The sequence below is a fragment of the Eretmochelys imbricata genome, chromosome 12, assembly GCF_965152235.1.
Source record: "Eretmochelys imbricata isolate rEreImb1 chromosome 12, rEreImb1.hap1, whole genome shotgun sequence".
Taxonomy (NCBI): domain Eukaryota; kingdom Metazoa; phylum Chordata; order Testudines; family Cheloniidae; genus Eretmochelys; species Eretmochelys imbricata.
The window spans coordinates 39260668-39280746 of record NC_135583.1 but is presented as its reverse complement, the minus strand read 5'-3'; the positions used below and the strand labels follow the sequence as shown (position 1 = coordinate 39280746).

At 59.4% G+C, this 20079-nt stretch overlaps 1 protein-coding gene across 3 annotated transcripts in view; it reads left to right on the top strand.

The window, feature by feature from the left end:
- Window positions 1–20079, top strand: part of PIEZO1 (piezo type mechanosensitive ion channel component 1 (Er blood group)) — a 109356-nt gene that overhangs the window by 44025 nt on the left and 45252 nt on the right. For all 3 annotated transcript variants that reach the window (XM_077831275.1, XM_077831277.1, XM_077831276.1), the window contains exons 2-5: window positions 926–1021; window positions 10594–10716; window positions 15529–15571; window positions 16237–16399. In XM_077831275.1, coding sequence (XP_077687401.1) covers window positions 926–1021; window positions 10594–10716; window positions 15529–15571; window positions 16237–16399 — 425 coding nt within the window. The remainder of the gene's footprint in view (window positions 1–925; window positions 1022–10593; window positions 10717–15528; window positions 15572–16236; window positions 16400–20079) is intronic.

Genomic DNA, 20079 nt, shown 5'->3' with positions numbered 1-20079 from the left:
CCCAGCCCTGATGCTGCTCTGCCTCTGGGGGAGACTTGGCCTTTGTTAAAACGTGTAAAACGCCATGTAACGGTTGAATATCATATTAGCCCTGTGGCTGCCTGGGAGCTTCAGTCCTCTCCATGCTGCACAGCAGGGCTACGCCACAGCAGGGTGATGGTGGGGCTGGAGCTCTGCAGCTCCAGACACACCGGCCTTAGTGCTGCAGCTAAAGGGAGAAGTTCTGTAACCAATACAGGGGGTATGACACACGGCTGAACAGTTCTGAATCTGTCCAGTAGAGGGCAGTGGTGCACATTCCAAACCAGGTCATGGCTGGATTGTTTTTTGACAGGCTGCTTCTAGTCTACTTCAAAAACTTCAGTTCCTCTAGGGACCTTCCCTCAGTTTCTTCCCAAACATTCCCATATTATGAATCTGCAGACCCAAAGTTTAACAAATCCCATGTCCTGAAACCCCATGCTGGTGGGTGTTGGGAATGCCCCTGCTTTCCGGGAAGCATTTGGGGGTGAATCCCCCCTTTTGGGGTCAGAACTGGTACTTTTATATGGAGTGGGCGAGCAGCCAGAGGTGGGTTGAGGTCAGAGCCTGTCTGCCTGTGGGTCCCTTTTCCTTGGGGGGCAGGCGGTGGCTGGTAGCTTGTCGGTGCCTTGACGCTGTGTGGGTCCCCCAGGAGGAGGTGATCTGGGTTCTTGCTGCCTGAAGACACAGGCCTTGTGCTGCAGCGAGGCCTCGGTTCCTGGACCGAGTAATGAAGAGCTCTGCCCGGGGTGGAGATGGGGGGAATGACTCCCCACAGCCAGTGGGCTTGTTCTACAAGTCGCTCCCAGCTGCCTAGGGGACCCTGCAGCAGCGGGGGCCACGGGGCGTCCTGCCCCGGGGCGCCCCAGATCTCTAACCCGCCTCCCTTTGCCTCTCTCCCCAGCTTGCGTGTTCCGGTTCAATGCCCTCTCGCTCGTGTACCTGCTCTACCTGCTGCTGCTGCCGTGGTTCCTGGGACCCACTGAACACACCATCAAAGGTAAGGGCCGAGGGCTGCCGCGGCTCTCGCCTCCACAGGCTCTGGACACGGCAGTTTTCCCTTCGCCATACGATCCCTGAAGGTTTGCCCTCTCCCCACCCTCCACGCCTGCTCTCCTCGCTCTGTCCTGGCTGATGGTGACTGAGATTGGGGGGCAGCGACCTGCCAAGTGACAGTCTCTGGAGAGAGATGCCAGCTGCAGTCACGGGGAGACTGCTGTGCTTCCAAGGGGCATTGCTCTGGGAGCTGGCGTGCTCTCTCCGGCAGGGCTCCTGGCCTAGCGCCGGAGCGAGTTCCTGTCCTGGATACAAGCCATAAAATCCTTCCTGGCCTGGGCAGCCAGAGCGCAGGCCCCACCCTGAGGAGTGTCCTGGGTTTTAACAGGAACAGTCCCATCACTCAGCTGCTGTGGTATTCTCCACCCCTGGAAAGCCAGGCTGGAGTTGGGGGAGGCAGCGTTGCTCAGCGGCTAGAGCGTGAGACTGAATATTAGCAGTCCTGGTTCTGCAGCCGTGGGCGCACCCTGTCCCAGCGCTGTGCCTCAGCCTTCGCAGCTGTCGAATGGGCGAGAAGGAAACTCCCCCTCTCTCTAATACTGTGAGATGCACCCATGAAAAACATCCTCAGTGCTGTGTATTATAGCAAGTCAGCCCACCTGGAACTGCTCACTTGTCATCGGGCTGCACTCCAGGCTCACTGAGAACTTCCTGACAGCAGGCACAGGGCACAGGAACTCCTGCATCCAAAGCTCAGGGCTCTGCCTCTTGAGCTGAAGGAGAATCTCCCTTAGCTGCTAGCAGTATTGAGCCTATGGCACACAGCTGAGCAGTTCTGATTCCGTGCAGTAGAGGGCAGTAGCACACACGGATGCTATTCATTATGACCTTATTCATCCATATTCATGCTGCCTCTCTAACTGGGAATGGGCTAAAGGCCACAAGGCAACTCAGACATGGCTTGGAGATAATCTCCCTGTCTCCTGGACATAGCCCACATTGCTAGCTTGCCTTTTGGGGCCTGAACACAGGACTTGCCAGACTGGATCAGACCCCAGGTCCATCTGGTCCAAAGTCCTGTCTTTGACAGCAGCGCACCCCAGAGGCTGCAGAAGGAGGTGGAAGAACTCAGCCGTAGGCAGGTGTGGGATAAGCCGGCCCCACGTTATGTCTCAGTCTGGTCTCTAATAGTTAGAGACTGGCTTAAGCACTGAAGCAGGAGGCTTAATATCCCTGCCAGAATTCTGATCCTTTGTATAATGGATATTCTAGTTCTCCATAGAAATGTCTATCCCTTTTTGAATCATGCTAAACCCTTTGCCTCAGTGACTTCCTGTGGCAGTGAGTTCCACAGTCTAGTTTTGCATGGGGTGAAGAACTATTTATCTCTGTTGGTTTTGAATTTTCCATCTTTTAATTTCTTTGGGTCCCCTGCTCTCCCCATCCCATAGCCCAAAGACAAGAAGGTGCCGCTCCCCCTCCCATTCATTACTTTATGTACTGCTCTCAGGGTGGATGTTTGCACTTGGCATGCAGTGGGACTGGGTCCTCACTGGAGCAGGGGCTGGTTCTAAAGGAGACCTCGGGCACAGACGCGTGTGAATCAGCAGTGGCAGGGAAAGCGAATGGAGACAGTGTTTTCTTGAGTTTTGCTTCGATTGCTGATACGAACCACGCTTGAGGGTAGCTGCCATGGCGGCTCACCTCTGAGCCACAAGGTTGTGGGTTCCAGTCCCACACTAGGCCTTGAGCCTCTTGCTGGTGCTGCCGGGCAGCCCAGGGGAGGCAGCGGTGGTGCTAGAGGGGAGACATGACGGAGAACTTGTGTTCCAGTGGAAGTAAAAGATCCCAAGTTCTGCTGGGGACGATTGTCCTGGCCGTTCTGCCTCTTCTCGAGAGCGCTGACGCGAGTCTGCAACTGAGAGCCGGACACCTGCCACGCCTGCCTGTGCACCAGCATCGTCCATCTCCCTGAAAGCGACTGGGACCCCTGGGGTGGGAAAGGCTCCGGAGATGGTTTGGATGCAAAATCCTTCCTGCTTCCCCTCTTGCTGCAGTGCCTGGCGTGAGCCACCGTCCTTTCTTCTGCAGGCCGACTCCTGCGTGGAGGCCAGATTGTGGCTTTGAACCACAGCCCAAGCTGGGGGAGGCAGCAGAAGGCATGTGATGACTCAGCCAGGATCCCTCCCTTATGAAGGGTGCTGCAAGCACTCCCATCCTAGGGGGCTCTGCTCCCCACGCTGGCCCCGTGTGTCGCTGCTGGCTAGCTCGAACAGCTCCTGATGGGCATTTCAGGAGAGATGGCTGCACAGCAGCCCTGACTAAATCAGCTTTTGGGGGCAGTGGCGGGCAGCCGGCTGGCTTGGGGTTTGCAGAGCCAGGGGATCGTGAGAGAATCCGCTGCCGTGTTAGCACTGTGGAGATGGGTGAGATCCCAGAGTCGCCAGGCGATAATCCCTCTCCACATGGCTGCTGAGAGCGCACCTGGCATGTGGCGTCCAGCTCCGGGGCCCTCCGTGCCAGAGAGATGTCAGTGAACTGGAGCCAGCTCAGAGAAGATCCACAAGAATGCTGAAGGGATGGAGGCTCGACTGGGGAGACAAGGGTAAAAAGTCCATCCGTGCGTGTCCTTCGGCTGCTCGGGGAGGGACCGGGCAGGATCCCAGAGGAGTGGAATTGGAATCGAGCTGGGAGCAATGGGATGACATGTCATCAAAGGAACAGAGAGCCTGGCTCTCTGGGACAGGACTGTGGAGTGGGGCCCAAGGGAAGAGTCGCTTATAAATAGAGGGTTCAATCACTGCAGGCTCCCTGCCAGGAAGAGCCCTGTCTTAGCCCCAGGGCCAGCCGAGGTGACGCAGCCATGGCTCTTTGTACCATCGTGACCCCAGCACCACTGGCTGTTGCCCCGGGGAATGGGGGGCACCAGCGTGTCCGTGGGGAGTCCTGGCTCTTCAAGCTGGCGAATTGCTGGAGAGGGGTGACTTGCTCACGCAGCACTCGGGGTTTAACCGGCCCCAGCACTGACCCATGGCTCCTCGTTCTCCACCTGCCGGGAGCAGGATTAGAGAAGAGGGTCTGAACCCCATCTGCACGCCCAGGATACCACTCCTGCCCACACTGGCCTGCACCGCCAGGGAATTATGGGTCCTCCTTTCTCTAGTGTCAGCCCTGGCCTGCCCTCACTGTCCTGCACCCCTCCCGTGGTCCCGCTCTGAGCCGTGACTGCAGCCGAACGGCTATCCAGATCTGCCTGTGCGAACAGCCTGGGTCCTGGTGAGGTGTGCCACAGTATAGCATTGGCACCAGTGTCTGCCAAAGACCAGTTAGCCTCTTGGCCAGCGGCTCTGGGTGGGCGTGGGAGCTTTGTCTGCTCTGACGGGAGGGGTGCTGGGGCAGACTGGACTCAGGCAAGCAGCCTGATCTGGGAGCCCCTGATATTAACTCTGCTGCCCCAATGCCTCCCCCACTGGGGCTCACCCTGGGGGAAGCAGGCTCACTTCCCGGGCACTGGGCAGGCCCTCAGAGCTTTATCTCCAGGCTGGCAGCACCTTGCTGTGGGCAGAAGCCTTCCCTTGCCCGACGATACCATCGGGCACTGCCCCCAGATGTTTGACATGCAGAGGAGAGGAGGGGCAGTCGAGACCCAGACTCCATGAGTGGCAGGAGTGTGGTGTCCCCCGGGGAGGGGGCTGGAGCGCCATGCCCCCATGACTGAGCAGGGTGGGTAGCTCTGAGGCTGAGAGGCCTGGGTTTCTCAGTCTGTGGGGGTTATTTTTAGGGCGAGGGGGGCGTGAGCTGTTCTAAAGTGGGCACCTTCTCTCCTTCCTCTGTGGTTTCCCCCAGGCCGGGCAGCTTGGGGACTCTAGTCTCCTGGTGGTTCCCGGGCAGTAGCACCGCTGTTAATTATAGCCCGGCCGTGCTATGAATAGGCCTCTTGCTCTGAAATGGCTGGGTCCAAACACCAGGCTTATTAACCAGAAACCTCAGAGCCGAGCTGCATCCATCCAGGGAGGAGGGAGATGCTGCGAGTCAGCCCCCCTGCCTCGCCGTGCTCGCCGCAGGAGCAGAGGGGCATGCGGGGGGGAGGGGGGGGGCTGGCTGCAGCAGGAGCCCCATGAGATCAGCTGTTCAGCATCTCCTGGGGGCCGTCCATGGCTGGGCTGGTGGGAGCTGCTGGGGGCCTCCGGTGTAGGGAGACCCACCGCAGGCGGGCAGGCAGTGCCTCCCGCAGGGGGAGAGGTTGGCAGTGCCATGGCTTTGGGGCAGCTGGCAGGGCTTTGGGGTGTGGCGAGCGGGCTGCCCCTCCTCCGAGAGCTGGCACTGGGGCCGCCCTGCTGCCGGAGCCCGTCTGGATCGGGCCCCAGGACCGCCCGCCCCCTGCAACAATTAAAAGATCCATAATCAGAACTGGCCTCCCTCGTTTGCCACCACTAAAAGCTTCTGCCCCTGAATATTTCATGGCTTTCATGCCATCCGAACCCAGCTCTCTCCGGTGAGCCGCAGAGCTGACTTACAGTAAAGGATCATCATCACGGAGTGAGACTTTGGACGGGCCAGTTCTCCCTCCCCTCCCGGGATCTCTCTTTCCAGCTGGGAAAGGAAAATGTGAGCCCCCCCAAGTCTGGCATCCTTGGATTTATGAGGCGTGTGTGAGCACAAGGGGCTTAGCAGCATCTGGTGGAAGATTTGACTGGGGTTATTATCGAGGGTGTGGGGGGGTTGAAGTTATTGGCTACCTTGTGGCTCGCGATTGGAAAATTCCAGGCTGGCTTGAGCCAGGGCCGCAGCCTGCGGTGAACGGGGGTGGGGAGAAGAGCCATCCCTGGCAGGCCGCGGGAGCCCAGCTGGGTTTCATTTCTGCAGGCCCCAGGCAGAGGAAGGTGCGGTGGGGTGAGGAGGGGAGCCTGGATCCTTGGGCAGCTCCCCTTTGTCAGGGCCAGCTGGGCCCAGGGGTTTCATTTAAGCAAGAGGGGAGGTCCCTGAGACTGTCCACTGGGGAGCATTTGGGGTGGTATCACCCCAGGGATTTGCCCCCCCCCACAGGGACCCACCAGCTTGTTTCCCATGGGACCCCAGCTACTGGGTCGTGACTGCTGCATCCGGCAGGGTTGGCACTGGCTTTGCAGAGCTGTGAGGCTCTGTATCCCGCTGCCCGTCACCTTCGCCAGCGGCTGTCCCGGATAACACACCGGCCGTTTGGGGGCGTTTTCTCCTTCTTTGTGTCCTGGCTCTAACCCATGCCCCATGTCTGACCCTGTGCCTCACTTCCCCATCTGTACAGGGGGGGTGGGGATGATAGCTCTTCCCAGCATGACCAGTCATGCTGAGTTTAACTCATGAATGTCCATTGAGCCCTGTGAGATCCTGGTGTCAAAGCAGTGAAGCAGTGGGAGGGAGGGAGGGAGGGAGGGAGGGGATTTTTACCTAAACCTTCCTGCTCTTGGCACCCAGCCTGCTGTATGGAATCAATGGGGCTGCCCCAGATGGGACAGCATGGGCGGGGCGATGTTCATCGTCCACTTCCAAAGGTCCCTTTGTGCTGAGAGTAGAGAGGAAAAACGCAGCACTGGGGACTCAATCCGTGGGCCCAGCATCTAATCCCCAGCTTCTCTCCCTGCCCCAGCACAAACACCCCAGCGTAAAGCCTGGGCATGGACTGCTGGATTTTTGCTTTATTTTGGTGATTCAGTGTCTAATTTATATGTGTGGGACCGCGATGGTGTATGCAAATTGCGAAATCTCCCTCCACGTGCACCTCAGCTGGCCTGGTTTGTGCACATCACTGTGGTCACGGTGCACAGATACAGAAGTGCAATTGCACATGCATTTTAAAACTGAACATACGCACACCGAGCGCTGGCCCCTCTTAGCTCCCTCTCCCGCCCCCGGAGCGCCGGTTCTGTGCTCCGCCTGGAGCTGGGATGTGCTCAGCAGCTGGCACAGTGCATCCCGGTGCATGTAGAAGAGAAGGTGGTGGCTGGCAGGAACGGGAGAATGTCCCCCCCCTGTGCCCTGTTCTTTCCAGGCTCTTCGGGGCATCTGGCTCATGCCGCTGGTCTGAAGTATTTGCAGGTCCCCTCTTCAAGGGAAGTCATAGTTGCCCCATGGCTGGGAGAAGACGAGACAGTCCCCGCCGGCATTGCATTGTGACGTGGCCTCCTACAGGAGAGACCCTCGGAAGGGGTGGCCCCTAGCACAAGTGTCTGACTGAGTTCCCCCAGGGGAGCCCGAGGTTCCTGCGGGAGGTACGGGGATTCTCCTTCAAGCCATCCTCTCTGCAGGCTTGATCCTGCTATGTGCAGAGCACTCTGCCCCGATCCAGCAGGGCACAACACCCCATTGACATCAAGCACATGTCTAAGCTTTTCTGGGTTGGGTCGGAGCACTCAGCCCCATGCAGGATTGAGTCCTCACGGCTGGTGCTCTGTATGAAGTGGCGTGGCTGTCAGCCACTGAAAAGGATCTGATTGAGAATTACACAATCTTGGTTTGGCTGTTGAATACCCAAAACTCGGGGCCTCGGGGTTTGGCCCCGTCTCTAAGCTGGAGCAGAACCAAAGGGAGGTCCAGTTTCATCTCAGATGTAAGCTGATCACTTTGCATAGCCCCCATTGCCCGGGCTGGCTGTGGCTGCTGTGCCCGCATAGGGGTGTGCCCTTCCCAGCCTGCCCGAGGGCTGGTGCTCTCTCGTGGTGTGTGGGGCAGGAGTTGTTTCTCTGAGCTGTTTGCTTTGTGAGAGTGTGTCTGACTCCTCCAGCATTGCAGCTGGACAGGGCTGGCTGCGTGTGTGCAAATGGGACCGATCCTTACGCAGGTAGAGCTGTGCTGGGGGTGCACAAAGGCTGTGAAAGGGTGTACACAGTAAAGTCCTTCGTGGGCCGATGAAGTGGGTGTGGGAACTGTCAGCCGTGTGTGTGTGTGAGTGTGAGAGAGAGAGAGACTCGGCCAGTCACATGGTGTCCCATCAGTTAATGTAGGAGCCTGGGGAGGAAGTAGGGATCTGCATGACACCCCCCCGAGATCCAGGGTTCATTCCCCTCTTGGTTTCCCAAGGCAGGGGATCCCATCCCCCTCTTGTGTGGATTCAGCCAGTCGTAGTAATGGGGGTTGGTGTTGAGACCCTGAGCTCCAGGGGTGACCAGTTAGGTCTCAGGCCTCCGGCCGTCACTTGTCTATGGGCAGGGCATGTCCCACGCCCTCCTGACCAGGGGTTAGGCTGCCCAGCTCCTGCCATGCACTGCTACCCCCAGCAAGCCCGTCTGCCTAGCAGCCAGCCTCTGCGCTTCGCTTTCTCTAGTGCCGGCAGTTACCCCCAGCTCTTTCTAAGCTTGTTAACCATAAAGGTTCCTGGACGCAGGCTCGAGGTCCCCCGTGAGCCTTCCGGAGCCCTAGCAGGCCCAAGTCTTTCCAGCCCTTCCCCCTGGGTTGGGCCCCCATGGACAGAAGGCCCAGTCTGGTCGCTGGCACAGAAAGAAGGCCCTGAGTCAGTTCAAGCTCATCTTTTTTACACCAAAAGCCCTTTCTTTGTCTCTGAGTCTCTGGAAAACCCAACCTGACCAGTCTATGAAACCTCGCTGGGGGGTTCCTCTCCAGGGCTGGCTAGTGTCAGTGACTCACCTTAATCACCCCCCAACCCCAGCTGTTCTGAGTTTCTGGAGGAGCTGTGGTCCCCATCCCTGGGGCAGAGCACAGCCCGACATGAGCCATTCAGAGATTTGATTCAGTGGTCCCAAAGATACTGCCTGGGGGTGCAATATCAGTGTGCACCGGGCAGACTCCGCTGGGGTTAACGGGCACGTGAGGGCACGATCCCTGCCCACCAAAGGCCTTCAGGGGACAGCATCTAGCCCCCAACTCCTGCGGGAGGCCTGGATGTTGGTGCTGCTCTTGCTGTGGTCTGGGCTACCCTGCGCCAAAGCAGAGGGCCTGGCGGGCTCTGTGACCGCCCCACCCACATCTTCCCGTGGCCTGGCAGACCGCGCCAGTCATGTTCCCCGTCTTGCTAGTGAGGAGAAGGGTTAGTTCTCCCCCGTCTGCCTCGCGTGGGAATCTCTGCTCCCAAGGGAATCTCTCCCAGAAGGGACTTTTGTTTCCCACCGCCTCCTTCAGTGGGTCTGTGTTTAAATGAGCCCCCAGGGGCCTTCCTGATTCTGGGCTAAGAGTGTGACTTTGCTAGAGGTGCCCTGAAGGAATCCTTTGCTGATAACTTGAGGCTGCTAGCACCTTTGCAGGGCTGGTGTGGACACTCTTCTGCCTGTTTGTTTCCAGGTAGAAGCACTTGGAATTTACTCTAGGCTGATCCCTATGGGACATCATAAGCCGTCCCCACCTCCCACTCCCCAACTCCCATCCTGCTTCCAGACATCACGCCCGGTCTATCTTTCGCCTCGGTCCTGATAGTCTCACGCTGTCTCTTTCAGCTGTGGGCCCCACTAAGAACAAAGTCCTCCCTGGCATATTCCCGGATTGCCCTGTCCTGATTGGCTGCAGCTGTTCCTGGAATGGGGGACCGCTGCTTGGGCACCATGGCCCCACCGTGCAATCTGACCTGTGTGTGGATATCTCCCAGGATTGTGACAGCCTCCCTCCCTTCCTCCCACAGATCTGCACTCCTCTCTGCTCCTGGTGATGGAATGGTCCCTGCCGATCCTGCCCCTGCCATTCTGCAGGGAGAAATCCCAGGAGGCCTGGGGCGGGGAGCTGCAGGCCCCTCAAGCGTGGGCGTCTGTTGGGAAGTGGGCCCCGGCCCCCTCTGGGTGGGTCCGGCTGGACTCTCCTGGGACATAGCCCTCCTGATGCCAAGGGGCGGAAGGGACGTTCCTCCGATAGCATGCAGGGTGACACATTCCTGGGTCAACCAACCTTGGAAGGTTTGCAGGCTGCTTCTCCCAACCCCTGGGGTGTGAGGACAGACACAGGGACCCAGTTTGCAGAGGACCGGGTGGGGAGTGTGCTCTGACTGTGCCCCCTGGTGGTCAGTGTGAGGAGTGCCATGTGGGTGGGGCTTGAGAGACCCCAGACCAGGTAGGGGCTCTCGATACAGAAGCTGTGTGCGTTTTGCTCCCAGTCTGTGATGCTGTGAAGGGAACGTGCGTCGTCGGGGAGCAGTGCACCAACCGCAGCTGGGGCTGGCTAGGATGCTGGTGTCCGAGCACGCTGCTGGAATGCAGGAATAACGTAGCCACCTCCGGCCCAGTCAGACACAGCTAGCGCATGGCGTGCATGGTTGAGCTGGTGGAGCTGCTTGCCGGGGGGAGGCCTGCGTTTGCACAGCAGTGGGTCAGGTTCCCTGTACGCAGCTGGCGAAGCGTTTGTGGGAGATGCAATCATTCTCTGGCACTGGAAACATCACCCACATTGTGGGGTAGAGTGGTTAGAGCAGGGGGGACTGGGGTTCTCATCCCAACTCTGCCACTGTCTTGGTGCAGAGCCTTGGGCAAGTCACCCAGCTTCTCTCTTTCCCCGTCTGTGAAACAAGGATGCTGGCCACAGTGTAAAAAGCATTAGGGCCTTCGGCTGGGAGGTGAGCCAGGAGGAGGATTTAATAACCAGGGGGTTATTTTTGTCTTCTAGGGCACACAGGTCGTCTCCTCCAAGCTCTCCTGGGAACCAGCATCCTTTTTCTCACTGCCCACTTGGTCTTCCAGATATGCCTGTACACTGTGCCGGATCTGGGCCAGCTGCTGGGACAGAACTGTGAGTACCGAGCCCCCATGTGGCTCTGCTGGGGGTTCTTCAGCGCAGCACAGTGAGCTCCTCCCCTGGCCCCAGTCAGTCATATTCAGTCCCAGCTCCGTTACTGGGCCCATTTCGCCCATCACTCCTCTCTGCTAGTCAGATCTGGGAACCAGTCTGTTCCCTCTGGGGTTTGGCTGGGGCGCTCTCAGCACCTTTCCCAGACCTGAAGAAGAGCTCGAATGCGTGTCTCTTTCACTGACAGAAGTTGGTCCAAAAGGAGATATTACCCGCCCCACCTTGTGCACTGTAGTTACTTGTGAAATATCCCAGGCAGGAGTTGATATCTGAGCAACCTAGATCACAGCTGCACTGCACAGGCATCCACTCAGCATGGACTGACCAAGTGTGCATTTGGTGGGCAGGGTGACTCTTCCCCAGCCTTGGTCAGGAATTGGCAGGGGATTCCCTCTATGATTTTCCAGGACCCATCTCCCACCCCCTTTCCTCCCCATTCTGGGGGCAAATGTAAATATTTGTTGCATCTCAGTGGCAGCTACTGGATTGATTCCAGTTAGCCCCATTTTTATCCCAAGCCTCTGCTCTTTTCTAAATTCCTTGCAAAATGCCCCCGGGCTCCCTCCTGCCGCCCAACGCAAGCTTTCATGAAGAGCTGGCACTTTGCTTTCAGAAGTTTCTTACTTACTTGTCGAACAACATCCCCAGATGGGCGCAGGCTGGCCGAGGGGTGAGCGGGGCAGGTGTGTGCCTCTGCCCTCCAGCCCCTGCAGTTCTGTTTACACTGGATTCTCTCGCAGCCTATGGCAGACGGAGTCTGTTTGGTCTCTGGAGGAGGGGGGGGTCTGGCAAGTGCCTTTCCTCTTCTCCGAGCGGAATTGGAGGCAGTAGGAAATTGTTTCCCTTATGGAAAGCCAGGCTTGGCTTCTGCCGCTTGTTCCCGCCGTCTCTCCCCCCATCCCCCGGGAACAGCCTGGCCGGTCAGGGCTGCGTATAGTACACACCAGTGAACCACTCCCCGGCAAGCCAGGACAGCCAGTGGGAGAAATGTCCCCCTACTCCCAAACTTCCTCCTTTCCCAGCGAGGGGCTCCCTGCAGCCAGTGCCCCCGTCTTGCTCCCCGTGGGCCCTCCTTCCCCAGACCCTACAGATCTTCCTCCCCAGGGTGGCAGGGGGCAGAGGAAGGGGAGCAAGATGGGAGAGGGGGGTGTGCAGCCACCTCTGTCCCCAGAAACCACCTTCTCCTGGGCCTTGGCTCTGTGTGTCTCCTTTGGAATCCACCCAGAATATAGGTGTCCGCTGGGCGTCACCTGACAGTGCTTGGCCAATCCGATTGCTCGGCTCCCGGAACTGTCAAGGTGAAGGAGATGTACCTGTGTCACGGGGTCCCCGGGCGATGCTCTGGAGCTGCTCCCTACGAAGCCAGGCAGGACTCTGGGGGAGTCTCCTCTCTGGGAGCAGCCTGTCTTCAGGGCAAAAAGGTCACACGGCTTCCACCTTCCTGGGTCTGACCTCGGAGCATTCAGCATCCTCTGCCCCTCCGTGCGCTTCCCCCAGCGCGTCCTCTCAGGCGGGGTCCTGGGGAAGCCAGAGGGTCCTGCCCCCCAACTCCGCAGTCAGACGGGACTCTCAGCCAGCCAGTAAAACAGAGGTTTATTAGACGACAGGAACATGGTCTAAAACAGAGCTTGTAGGTGCAGAGAACAGGACCCCTCAGCCGGGTCCATTTTGGGGGGCAGTGAGCCAGACAGCCACATCTGCCCTTCACTCCATGTCCCCAGCCAGCCCCAGACTGAAACTCTCTCCAGCCCCTCCTCCTCTGGGCTTTGTCCCTTTCCCGGGCCAGGAGGTCACCGGATTCCTTTGTTCTCCAACCGTTTAGCTCTCGCCTTGCAGGGGGGAAGGGCCCAGGCCACCAGTTGCCAGGAAACAGGGTGTCGGCCATTCTCTGTGTCCTGACCCCTGCACACACCTGCCCTCTAGGGCTCTGCAACGATCATACACCCTTATCCTACCACCTAGATACTTAAGAACTGCATTGGGGAAACTGAGGCACCCCCACACTATTCAGAGGAAACATTAAGAACAGTCCCGCTTCGTCACAACCTGCTCCCTGGCCTGTTCTGTTCCAGCCCCGGGTTGGGGTGGGGGACGTGGGACAGCTGAGCTGGGACTGTCTGGTGTTCCCGGCTCCTCGAGCGGTGGTACCGGCTCATCCTGTTGTATTCATTTTGATGGATAGTATGTGCCGAAGGTGTTCCCGTAACCCCCGTGTCCTACATCAAACTGTGTCAAACAAGGGGAGGGGTCGGTGTACAGAGACCTCTGCCTGCGTCGCCCCGGGGCAGGTGCCCCATTAAACAGCCACCTGACCTTTCGCGAAAGATGCAGCAAAGCGGGAGAGACCGTTCAAGCCTTGGGAATGTGACATCAGAACTACGGCTTTCACGTTTGCCACATCGCTGGCCCTTGAGCTGGCGAGCGTTCTTAGAAGGAGAAAGCCCCTGGTGTGCCAGTCCCTTGGGGGGCGCTCTTAGAGGTCCTGCTGGGCCAGGGAGAAGTTTGCTGAGATGTGCTGGAGATGTCACTGTTGCTGCTGTCGTGGAAGTCTGGTCAGTTAGGTGGCCGGACGGTCAGAGGGCGGCGCGGGGAACGCTGGCACGGAAGGCGTGTACGCGCCGGGCGGTGCCGCACGGGGCTGCGGGGAGCAGGTGCTGTGGAGGAGGGGGGATGGGGCTGTAGCACACAATCTCCCCTCTGCCCCTGCCATGGAGCAGCTCCCCACACCTGCTGACCCTTTCGACGAGCTCGCTAGCCAGCTGCAGAGCGGGTGGTGTCTGAGCTCTCAGCAGCTCCACTGGCCCTTGCTCCTGTTCCTGGCACCCTGCCCTTCTCGTTCTTACGGGCTTGACAGGGAGAAGGGCTTTGCTGGCGGCGTCCCCCCGAGCAGTACCGCATCCACGTGTGCTGGGGACGTTGCTGGAGGCAGCAGCCTGGGTCCAGGGTTGTGGGGGGCTCTTTGCTATTCAAGGAGATCCATCTGTGCCCCCCGCCCCCCCCAGTGTTGTCGGATATATCGTGGCCCCATAGTCAGGTGTCCCAGCCAGCCGGGCTCTGCTCCCAGCCAGGGCACTCTGGAAGGAAGGATGCACTCAGCAGTGCACGGCACGGCGATAGGGATACGGATTCCCTGCATGACAGGGGCACGTTGTGAATGCGTGAGGCAGGATTCAAAGGTCCACGTTAATTCTTGGTGGGTCTCCATTGCCTCTGCGCCAAGTGTGGCCGTGACCCCATGTGCCCTTCCCCATGTGCACTCTGGGGAGTCTGCTCCGGCTGCAGGCTAAGAATGAGATGGCAATGCTACGGTCCTGACCCACCTGGGGTTACGGCAGCCCCCCCCCGAGCAGGGCTGGGAACCCCGGTGTCCGGCTCTAATTCCAACCTGGCAAATTGCATTTTGCTTCCTAAATTCCCCTGCAGTTTCAGCTAGATCGAAGATTATTCTTATCCTCCTCTGACGAAGTGGGACTGTTCTTAATGTTTCCTCTGAATACTGTAGGGGTGCCTCAGTTTCCCCAAGGCATTTCTTAAGTCTCTAGGTGGTGGGATAAGGGAGTTTAATTGTTGCAGAGCAAAGGGCCAGTGTACATAAATGGCCAACACTCTGTCTCCTGGCAACTGGTGGCCTGGGCCCTTCCGCCCTGCAAGGTGAGAGCTAAAGGGTTGGAGAACAAAGGAATCCGGTGACCTCCTGGCCCGGGAAAGGGACAAAGCCCAGAGGAGGAGGGGCTGGAGGGGGGGTCAGTTTGGGGCTGGCTGGGGACATGGAGTGAAGTGCAGACGTGGTTGTCTGGCTCACTGCCCCCCAAAATGAACCCGGCTGAGGAGTTCCGTTCTCTGCACCTGCAAGCTCTGTGTTATACCATGTTCCTGTCGTCTAATAAACCTTCTGTTTTACTGGCTGGCTGAGAGTCCCGTCTGACTGCGGAGTTGTGGGGCAGGACCCTCTGGCTTCCCCAGGACCCCGCCTGAGCGGACTCGCTGTGGGAAACACACGGGGAGCAGAGGATGCTGAATGCTCCGAAGTCAGACCCAGGAAGGCGGAAGCTGTGTGAGCTGTGTGTCCTGCAGACAGGCTGCTCCCAGAGAGGAGACTCCTCCATAGTCCTGCCTGGCTTTGTAGGGAGCAGTTCCAGAGCATCGCCCGGGGACTCTGTGACACCTCCCCTCAACGGATACTATGAGGCTGTTAGACAGCCGGCCCGTTCCACCTCAGAGGTGATCGCATTTCAGCGGTGGGCAAAGCGATCCCTGCATGGCTAGTCTGGAAAGAGCTTTCAGCTCTTTGGAAGATGCTGTATAAATGTGAGATCTAGAGGGCTGAACCTGGCATTTCTATGGGCAAAGCGGAATGTACAGTATTCGCTAGGACCGTAATTGGGTGTGCAAACAGCCGGGGGCAGAAATAGCCGTCTGACTGTTCCCTCCCACGTGCCCTTGCAGTAACTTTGCACAGATTCGGTGCGTGCCGTTTTGCACACACGGGTCTGGTGATCTAGGCCTGCACTAGTCACACTGTTCCTTTAGGTGAAACATTCTAGTTTTGAGCCATTTGGCTCGCGAGGGTCAAGCTGGTGAGTTACTGCAGGCGGCCACCTGCTGTGGTATCAGGCGCTGCTGGCCCTGTGCTGGCCCTCAGCTCCCCTGCTCAGACACTGTCCATCTGCTGCTGGGCTCAGCAATGTCTTGGTATCTGTGTCCGTTCCCAGGGGGTTTGCCAGGCTAACTCCCTCTTCGTTTGCTTCCCTACAGGCAGCACGTGGGAAACGCTCGCCCGTCACATTGGGGTCACCAGGTAAGGGGCAGATCTCTGCATTATGCCGCGTGGAGCTTGGGTGGTGATGGCTTTCTCGCATGCGGCCCCAGGCACGCTCCTCCGGGGCGGGCCCCATATAGGGAGCCAAGCCCCTGCTGTGATTGGGCGTTGGCTGGGTGGTCACGGGGGCCATCGGGGGCTGTGCTCCAGCCCATGAACTGATCGCTGGGGGGAGGCTCAGAAGGCAGGTCCCCACCCCGGGGGAGTGTCTCACAATTGGGCCTTACGCCTACCTCAGCAGCACCGTGTGGTGGGACAGGCCAGGGCCAGAGCCCGCCTGTGTGCCCCAGCATGCCGCCGCAGCGACTCAAGGCATTTGCTGCTGTGCTGGCAGAGGGCGAAGGCAGAGCCGCAGTCTCCTTGTCCCAGCTGGGTTTGCCAGCTTCCCACCCAGCCTGGCGGAGGGACTCGCTCGCCCAAGGCAGGGCCAGAGGGAGTTGTGGGGTGGCCAGCAGGAGCACGTGGCAGGGCGCGTTGCTCCCTGATGGTCTGTTCCCACAACCGTGGCTGAGCCCACGTGGGTCCCCCCCCAGCCACTCCCACTGGCCTTTGCCCGTGGGTCTCACACAGCGCGAGGGGCTGGCCTGTCGGCAGGTGAGTGTTTACCTCTCCCTCCCCCCGCCCTCCGACTCGTTCCCTCGCAGGCTGGACCTAAACGACATCCCCAACTCTGTGCGCCTGGTGGCTCCCGACCTGGGGATCCTGCTGGTCTCTGCCACCTGCCTCGGCCTGGGCCACCGCCTGGTGCCCAAGGGCAGTGCAGCGGTGCGTGTCCAGAGGCTGGAGTCGCTCGAGCCCCTCGAACAGGTGAGACGCTGCCCCGGCACTGGGTTCTCCACCAGCTGAGATGGCTGGTCTCTGACGGACAGGCGCCAGGCCCGGGTGCGGTCCCTGCTGGGATGGCCCGTGCCCAGCGGCAGGAGGAAGCTGGTGAACTGCTCTAGCTGTGGGTTAGAGCTGTCAGGCTTTTCCACCCCGGGTTTCTGTTAGCCCCTCCCGTGGGCAGGATTCTTCCCCAGGGCCTTGTCCAGACTGGCTGTCAGTGTCTCAGGTGATGGGATTTCTTCTAGACCAAACACACACACAATCAGCCCTCCACACACACTTTGGGGAGCTGTCCTGTGCAGGGCGTGGACTCAGGAATGACCCCCGCACCCCCATTAGACTCTGGACCTCAACAGAACCATTCCACGGCCACGGGGATCTTCCGGGCTCCAGCCATGGCCTTGACTTGTGTCTGCAGCTTCAATCCGTGCGGTGGGGGAAGGACTTCCAGCACAGGCCAGGCCAGGCCAGACCTGCCTCAGGATAATGAGCATTGGGTCCGCAGCTGGTGTGTGTTTCCTTTCCTTGCCAGCCACGGCCCTGCTCTTTCCAGAGCCCCAGCCAAGATAACAGGCTGGATTCCTTGGATACAGGATTGTCCTTCCTGTCCGGAGCAGTTCTGCCCTGTTAAACAGGGGCACCAGAGGTGGCTGCCTGGCACTAGGGCATGTCTACACTTGAAACGCGGAAACAGAACAGCTGCAGCGGTGCGGGGATCCCCCTCCCCAAGAGGCGGTAGCCAGGTGGACGGAAGTTTTCTTCCATTGACCTAGCACTGTGTACACCGGGGGTTAGGTCAGCTGAACGACACTGCCGTGGGGGGTGGATTTTTCACACCCCTCAGCGACGGGGCGACCTCCCTTTTCAGTGTAGGAGGAAAGTGATCCTTGTGCATACGTGAGGCTTGCTTCTGCCGTGGCTGCGTACATGAGCTCAGAGGGCCTGGTGTGTGCACTAAGCTGGAGAGCCCTTGGGATGGGAGGTGTTAGAGAGCTGGAAAATGATGTACTTACTGTACCGTCCTGGCCCTCGTACAGGGGGAATCCCATTAGCTGACACTGAGCTCCTGGGAAAGCGGCCCCGAGGAGGAGTTCAAGGGGCTAGATCTGTCTGGTCCCAGGTTAATCTGCAGCACAGAAGTGTCCCAACCTGTCTGCAGCCAGCCCGCCGCTTAGCACAGGAGCTGGCCAAGCTGAGCTCCCTCCTGAGCATTATTTAGCTTTTCAAATTGCTGCCGCTGGAGCCAGCTGGGAGCCTGGGAAGCTTGGCCTGGCCGAGAAAGCCCCAGAGACCACTTATGGAACAGATGTGCTAATGGGATTAGCCAGGACCAGCGAACCTGGCCCCCTGGGAACCGCATTCCCGGCTGTGGAATCTGGCACTGCTGCCGAATTTACGGGGCAGATCCTTCAGCTTCACACTGGGCCTCGCCCTGTCTCAGCCCCCAGAGCTTGCAGGTGCTCAAGGGCTGACAGCGAGAGATTGGACTGTTCCAGTTTGCACCAGATGCCTGCTGCGTGCCAGCCTTGCATTCATTGGCCTTGCAAACCCTGTCCACATGAAGGGCTCTTCAGCTCTGGGGCCTGGGAGGGACCCATCCCTGGGACGGGGCAAGGTGCAGCCTCCTAACGGGGGACACGTCTTGTACTCGCCAGCCTGCCCTGGATCTCCGCCAAGAGCCGGGGTTGTCTGCCTGCACTGACCCATTGACCCCTTCCCCTCGGGGTCCCCCCTGGTGGCTAGGGCAGGTGTGCTGGTCGCTAACCGCCGGTGCTGTTGGATGCCGTGGCCTGGCCGTGTGCTAATGAAAGGCCTGGGGAAGAGCATGACCAGCCCGTTGGGTTGCCAGAAGGGAGGCAGCCCTGTCCAGTGAACAGGGCCTGGGGCTGTGGGTCCAGAGAGCAGGGTGCTGTTTCTAGCTCCACCGCTGCCTCTGTCATCTGACCTAGGGCAAGTTGTGGTCCACTCCTGTGCCTCAGTTTCCCTCTCTGGAAGACGAGGCTCGGGCACCCCTTGTTCCCAGTGGATTTGGGAGGGAATCCCCGCCCGCCACCCTGGGACATATTTATGGGAATGGGACATGAGCTGGGGTTAAAGCAGAGGACTAGAAACTGGGGAGCTCTTCCATTCCCAGCTCTGGCATTGCTGTACTGCCATCTTGAGCCAGGCCGTCCCCTGCCCTGTCCCTCAGTTTTCCCATTGGTTTGTAAAGTGCCTCAGGCAGACGGACAGCTCTAGAGAAGGGCAGAGGGTTCTGATTCCCTTGGCCTGACTGACCGGCGTCACCTGGGCCCTTTCCCCACGACTGACGCCCTGGACCTGCAGGGCGAGGGAGCCCCCAAACATGGGTGGGGCTCGGTTCCTCCCATCACCTGCACTCCCGGCTCAGTGCAGTCGTCCTTTGTCCTGCCTGCAAGTCACCCTAGGGCCTGTCTGTGCATGGGAACGGGCAGGCTCTTGGCCCATTCACCGGCGGCCTTTTGCGGCAAACCACATCAAGGGCCCCAGCTGACTTGCCCTTTCAAGGCACCACAAAGACTCCCCTGAGGGAGGAGACCAGCACCTGAGGCTAATCCTGGCACAATTGTCCACAAGCTGCTCCAAGCCTGACTCACCCAAGCCCCCTCAGCATGGCTCTGGGTATGAGGGGCCCCAAGGCAGGTGGGGGAGAACCCCACAGAGAGTGTGGAGCACAGGGCCAGGCCCCCCACCCATCCTGGTCCTCCCTGGCCTGTGTCCAGTGAGCCTGGGTCATGGATTGATAGCAGCCAGCTGCTTCTGCCACGGACACAGGGTGCCCTGGTGTGATGGCAGAGAACCTGGCCCGTTGTGTTTCCCGGAACAGTGGGGGGCGAATGGAAGGATGAGGCCAGTCGGTCCCATCCCGGACTGGTGCTTCCCTGCAATAGCCCCGGCTGGAGCCTTTGTTAGCTGGCCAGACAGCTCCCATGTAACAGCCACCGGCTGCAGGAGTGAGTCTGCGTTGAGCCTGGGAGGCCGCTGGGGAGAGAGCATGTGAAGTCGGGCGTCGCAGCCTCCTGCACTGCTGATCTGATCCAACCCCTACTGGTCTTAGAGATGGAGGCCAGTCCTCCCCGCTGGGCCCTGCCCCCAGTCCCTGAGCTAGCACCCAGCCACGAGCTGCAAGGCAAGGCTGTCCCCAGCTCCAGACTCCCGGCATCTCGGAAACCTTGTTTCAGGAGCTGCTGGGCCCCTCTGCCGATGGAGCCAGCCCAGCGCGTCTGGCTCAGCGCTGCGTTCGCATGGCCCAAACTGCCCGCGCCCACCCCCAGGCAGATCCAAGCAATGGCACGACCGCAGTGCCGATAAACCCCTGGCCTCGAGCGACACGTGATCTCCGCAGTGGGGAGAGCCAGCCAAGCAGTTTCCTCCCAGCCCTCACCCCACGCTCCCTCTGCTCCACGGAGGAAGTTTCAGGGCGTCTGCCCAGATAACCGGAGACTTAGCACTGCCAGCGCACACTGGGTTCGGTTCTACTCCAAAACCCCACGGACGCTTTGGCCTCCTGCGTCTGCACATCCTCCAGTATCCGGACCCCGCAGAGTTCTGTCCAGCCTGTCAGCTGACACGCAGCCCGAGATCTGGCTGCTGCAGCTACGCGCCCAGATATGTAGCCCTCTGGCAGCACCGTTTGCGGAGGA